Source organism: Apteryx mantelli, chromosome 3 (genome assembly GCF_036417845.1).
Source record: "Apteryx mantelli isolate bAptMan1 chromosome 3, bAptMan1.hap1, whole genome shotgun sequence".
Taxonomy (NCBI): Eukaryota; Metazoa; Chordata; class Aves; order Apterygiformes; family Apterygidae; genus Apteryx; species Apteryx mantelli.
In genome coordinates this window covers 18238273-18244272 of record NC_089980.1, presented here as the reverse complement: position 1 = coordinate 18244272, position 6000 = coordinate 18238273, and the positions used below count along the sequence as shown (strand labels likewise).

The window sequence follows — 6000 nt, the reverse complement described above, 5'->3', positions numbered from 1 at the left end:
CGCTGCGGGGACGCGCGCGCGGCGGGAACGGCGAGTGCGGCGCGCGCGGCTGCCAGCGGCTGCCAACGGCTGCGGGGGCCGGCGCGCGGGGGCGGGGCGGGGCGGGGCCGGCGCGCGGGGGCGGGGCGGGGCGGGGCGGGGCCGGCGCCGGGGCTGTCGGCGGGCGGCGGGCGGCGGCGGGCAGAGCGTGCGCGGGTGGCGGCGCGGCGCGGCGCGGCCGGGGGACGGGGCCGGTGGCGGTGGCGGTGCGGCGGGCGCCCGGCAGCATGGAGAAGGCGGGCGATGGGCGCAACGGTCACGCGGAGGGCTCGGCGGCGGCGGCGGCGGGCGGGGAGGGCGCGGAGGGCGCGGGCGGCGGGCGCGGCGGGCGCGTGCGGCGCTTCCTGCGGCGCAACGGGCTGGTGGTGCTGACGGTGTCGGGGGTGCTGGCCGGCGTGGCGCTGGGCGCGGCGGTGCGCGGCGCGGCGCTGGGCCCGGCGCGGGCGGCCTACCTGGCCTTCCCGGGCGAGCTGCTGCTGCGCATGCTGCGCATGGTGATCCTGCCGCTGGTGGTGTGCAGCCTGGTGTCGGGGGCGGCCAGCCTGGACACGCGCTCGCTCGGCCGCCTCGGCGGCATCGCCCTCGCCTACTTCCTGGGCACCACGCTGCTCGCCGCCGGCCTGGCCGTGGCCCTCGGCTTCATCGTGCGCCCGGGCGCCGGCGCCGGCGCCCTCAACGCGCCCGGGCTCGGGCTGCCGGGCGCCGTGCCCACCAGCAAGGAGACGGTGGACTCCTTCCTCGACCTCGTCAGGTAGGGCCCCCCGAAAAACCCGCCCCAACCCCTCCCCCCCCCCCCCCGAACCGCCGCCGCCGGAGGATGATGACAGACCCGGCGGTGTTGCGTGCGGCGCCCCCTTCCTCCCCCGTCCGCCGCCTCCTCCTCCTCCTCCTCCTCCGCCGCCCGGGCGCGGAAGCGAGCCGCGCTGCTCGGGCCCGGGGGGGTCGCGGGCGTCCTCCCCCTCACCCCTGCTTATTTCTGTTCCGATTCTTTCCCACCCCTTAGCCAGTCTCCTCACGCAAATCCCAAACCGCCCCCACCCCTGGAGGGCCCCTCCAGAGCATCTTCCCTTCAGGGATGTGCCCTGCTCCTCGTCCGGCACGAGGGTGCCCGGTGCACACAGGGGCTTCCCAAAGCATCTTCCCTTCAGGGACGTGCCCCACGCCTCGTCCGGCACGAGGGTGCCCGATGCACGCAGGGGCTTCCCAAAGCATCTTCCCTTCAGGGACGTGCCCTGCGCCTCGTCCGGCATGAGGGTGCCCGATGCACGCAGGGGCTTCCCAAAGCATCTTCCCTTCAGGGACGTGCCCTGCGCCTCGTCCGGCACGAGGGTGCCTGGTGCACACAGGGGCTTCCCAAAGCATCTTCCCTTCAGGAACGTGCCCCATGCCTCATCCAGCACGAGGGTGCCCGATGCACACAGGGGCTTCCCAAAGCATCTTCCCTTCAGGGATGTGCCCTGCGCCTCGTCCGGCATGAGGGTGCCTGGTGCATGCAGGGGCTTCGCAAAGCATCTTCCCTTCAGGGACATGCCCCACGCCTCATCCGGCACAAGGGTGCCTGGTGCACGCAGGAGCTTCCCAAAGCATTTTCCCTTCAGGGACATGCCCTGCGCCTCATCCGGCAGGAGGGTGCCCGATGCACGCAGGAGCTTCCCAACTCACTGCTCCTGCACCTTGCAGAGAAAAGGCTCTGCTGCAAAACTTGCCTTCCCCAAAATTACCTGTCAGAGCAAGGCTTCTGTTTCTCCCTTTTGGTCCTTTTGCTTTACTGCTGTCCCGTCTCGCAAAGTCGCAAAGTTGCAGACTTTAGCTCTTTTTTTTTTTTTCTCTCGGGGGCCATATCTTGCTGAGATCTGTCCAGCTTTCTAAGTACAAGAGCAACAAATTCTCTAAATGTCTTACCGAAGCAAACATCCAGCCAACTTGTTGAGTATCCGGTGTCCCGCTGTAGTCTTTTATGCTTCGGTGAATCTTGGTGCAGCACCCCAAACGTGGAAAGCTGCTGTGTGCTGTTACCCAGGGCCTGACTCTGCCCCTTTTTCCACACCTGAGTAGTGCTGGGCAGTTGCAGGAAAATATCACAGAGTCTGATAAAAGTGGTGGAATAAGGGAAAACTGAGGAAATGCAGCGTGGTGTCTCCTGAGCAGCATAGATGAGGGAGTAATGGCAAGTGATACAGTGTCAGTAATGAGTGTGGAAGTTTGCTGAAACTTTAGAAGATAAACGGATTTGGAGTGGCTGTTATCAAAATGCAAACAGGAGATTGAGATCTGCATCATAGCAGCTAAGTAGCTGAAGAGTTGTGCGTGGCAGGTGTCTTGGTAATTACAGAGCTGGATGGGGGATTTTTAATTTGCATGTTTGGTTTGCTTTTATGAGTTCAGTTTTTTTCTATTGAGAAATTTTTTTGTTGTCTCTGGATAAAAAAAGAGGATAAAAGTTTATTTTTAAAACAGTCTGTATTTACAAACCCACGTTAATGCCCTTTTCCCCCCCAGAGGGAAATATGTTCCATGGGACAGAATGTCCGGTGGCCTATTGGCAACCGTTTATATTTCATTCCCAGCCTACTTCTCTTAAGGACCAAATCTGACAATTTGTGCAATACCATATTAAAAAAATAATGATGATGGGGCCCTGGGAGTAGGTAGCCTGGCTGTGAGGATGACTTGGAGTTGGTATGAAGTGTCAGCAGGTGAAGGAAAATTACAAAAGAAAGAGTCAGCATAACCATGGGAGCTGGGAAGACCGCTGTAGCCATGGCTGCCCCAGGATGCATCCTAGCGTGGCTGCTGTAGCTGGTGTTTTATTACTGTGGCACCGTGGACCATGGAGTAGGATGTAACTGAGAAACTGGGGACAGGATGCTCCAGTGAGCTTGTGACTGTGGATAATTTCTGTGAACTCGGGAGCAGAAAGCTGCTTGCTCTGATTTGTAAATGCGGATGGAGAAGTAATCTTCAAAGGGGTTTTAATGGTGAGGGAATGAATCCTTAACTCTAAAATAATATTTGTAATGATGAGGCTTGGGTAAAGCATGCTGGTTGCAGAGTGTTACCATCCGGAGAGAAGCAGCAATGACTTCTTTTTTCAGCCTTCTCACTCACTGAAATGTAAATCCTCACTTAAAGGGGCTAAAAATCCTTGTTATCGACTGTCCTTGTCCTAATGCTTAACACCTATGTAGAAGCCTTACCTGACAGGCCAGAGAAGCTGCTCGTGTCAATGGAGCACGTCCGCAAATGTCCAGGAGAAAAGATGCTCCAGACAGTGAGCTGTGGTGGCAAAAGGGTCCAGACCCCTAATCCCAAAGGCAGAGGCCCCTTTTGGAGGATGCGGGCCAGTGGCTTTCCCCCGAGGCAAGTACTACAGTAGGCTCTGAATTGAGCTTCTTGGAGCCCCAGAGAAGGGCTGTTGTCACCACACTTTTGGGCAGTCCAGTTGTCACAGCCTTGACAGCGAAATCCAGCTGGGAAAAGATGGGTTCGGACACAGCGCCCTCACCCAGCCATCCATGTACTGTCCCCTCTAACACTCCCTGTCTTAACACAAATCCCTGACAGACGCAGGGGTGGAGGGAGTTATCTGGAAATAACACATCCCAGCACCTTCCCCTCTCTCTCCCTTTATTCATTTTATTTTAGTGTTCTCTCCTCTTTATTCATTTTATTTTAGTGTTCTTGAAATTGCGGGTGTTTTGGCTTGAGCGTTGCTACTAGTCCCTGCTGTGGTGGAAGATACCAGATGACAGGAAGCCTCTTCTTCTGTTAACAAGGCTTCAAGTATGTGGGACCTGGAGGGCTTAGACCATTGCTTTCAGCGTGAGGGGGTCTTGCCGAGTCCTTCACTTTTTTCTTTTTTTTTTTTTTTAAACATTGGTTGTGAAAACTTCGGTTAGATACAGGAAAACACAGGCTTTTATTTTCAGTTGGGTCACAAGACTGGCTGTGTCCTTCAAGCAGCTTCACTGCTCAGTTCATTCAGGTGAAAGGTAAAAATGAGGCCCAAACAGGTAAACTGAGGAGATTTAGCCTGCCATGTGAGGAAGGGCCTTTTTGAGGGGCATCAAGAAGTATAGTTATATACATTTATACGTGCGTTTATGCAGCACAAGGCGTAGAAAGTAACATTCCCAGATGGTCAGGTGTGTTAGAGGACACTGGCAGCCCCGATGACACCCAGGCTAGCAGTTTATGGGGAAGTTGCCTGCCTGGAGCCCAGCAAGTGAAACTGAGCTGCCTGCTTCACGGTGTGGCTTCGACTGGAGGGCTGGTCACGTAATCTAGGTATTCCTGCTAGACAGTAGGAAAGGAACATGGTTACAGATTCGTGGTTGAGAGTGGCACTGCAAATAAGCATTTTTGAGTCCGCCTACAGCAGTGAAAACTGATTTAAAACGTGCCCTGAGGAGGAAACGGTGAACGGGGGAGAGGGCATCCCACGCGTGAGTCAGTATTTACCATGACTTCTGTAGGGATGATACAGGGTATCCTTTCCCAGGATGCAGACCCTTTCTGCTGCTGGGAAGTTTATACTTCTAGGTCATGACCGAAGATGTTGCTTGTCATCGTCCCAGCGATGCCTGGAGGTCAGCTTAATTCTTGGTCTCGATTCTCCATTTCCCAGTGTAGAGCTTACACGCAATCATACATCTATGCCAGCAGACATGGCCTCTGGAAAAGGGATTTAACTCGGTCTTCAGCAGCAAATGAATGATGACTCACTGGTGAACCAAGAGGCTGCATCCGTTTTGTTTTGTCCTGTGACAGTAGCCTCTAGGCCTAATTTGCCTGCCTGCCTCCGTCTCGACCTGTCAGAGCACCCTTGTGGCTTTCCTTTCCTGCGAGCGCAGGAGGCAAACCTCGAACGTGCCTGAGACTGAGGCGTGTTCTCCCCTGCCTTGGCCCGTGGGGTAGAAACAGCCGAGCTGGCCTGAAGGTGCCTCTGTGCCTGGCAGTGGGGAGGCTTGTGGTGCATCTCATCTCGGGTCTGTCATGTGAGCAGCTCTTTGGAGGTCACGTAAGATGAGCAAAGGCAGGAAGCAGGGAGGCTGCAGTTCAGTGATCACAGGAGGGACCCAGCAAGAGTTTAGAGGTGCCTTCGCAAGGCTAGTTTTTTTAAGAAAAGTGGGATGTGCTATGATGTGCTCTGAACCCTTTCTGGGTTTTCCCGGCGAGGGCAGGGTGGCATGCAAAATGCCGATTGCAGTCTTGTGTTTTTTCTCATCCCTGTTTTGAGCTTTTGACAAAGAGAGGGCCTTGGATTTTACTTATCTGTTTTATATGTAAAAAAAGAAAAATATATCAAATCGGGGGCTGTGCGGGTGAGTCTCTGGGACCTGTCCTCACTCCTTCTCTTGGAGAAGCAGGGGAATGGGCCGAACATGCAAGGTAGTGCGGGACACCAGCTACAGGGGCAGTGCTGCCTGGGGGTTTGCACCGTCTAGCCAGGCAGAGGTATGGCAGGAGCAGACAGACCTGGTTTCCTTAGCTCTGCCTCTTGTCAGTGAAGAAAGGCCAACTCCTCCAGAGCACCTGGGTTAGGGTCTTGCATCGAGCCACGCTCTGGAGGAGTCTCTCTTACTCCACTGATCTCCAGGGCTGAGGCATCTGATTGAGGCTGGGCCTTGCAAATGTCTCCAGAGTATCCAGCACAGAGAGAAGCTCTGTCGGGTCAGGTGTTGGCAGAAGATGATGAGCCTGTGGAGGGAAATTTTAGCATTTCTGTTTTCATCCCTTATTTGTCTGTGTAGTGGAGAAAGCAAAAAAAACGTGGAGGATACAGAACGCTCGTCAGCTCAGCTGTGAAACAGGTAGCGAGGATGATGGAGGAAGAGGCTAGCTGTCATATGGTGGGCTGTGGTGCTCAGCACCGCAGGGAACTGGCTTGGATCTCTGCCCCTGCAGTCTACTTATCCCCAAGTGCCGGTGGTCTGACTAGGCAGAAGCAGGTGAAGAGGA

At 55.9% G+C, this 6000-nt stretch overlaps 1 protein-coding gene across 1 annotated transcript in view; it reads left to right on the top strand.

The window, feature by feature from the left end:
• Positions 1 to 266: 266 nt before the first annotated feature.
• Positions 267 to 6000, top strand: part of SLC1A4 (solute carrier family 1 member 4) — a 29104-nt gene continuing 23370 nt past the window's right edge. The window contains exon 1 of the mRNA XM_067292783.1: positions 267 to 790. Coding sequence (XP_067148884.1) covers positions 267 to 790 — 524 coding nt within the window. The remainder of the gene's footprint in view (positions 791 to 6000) is intronic.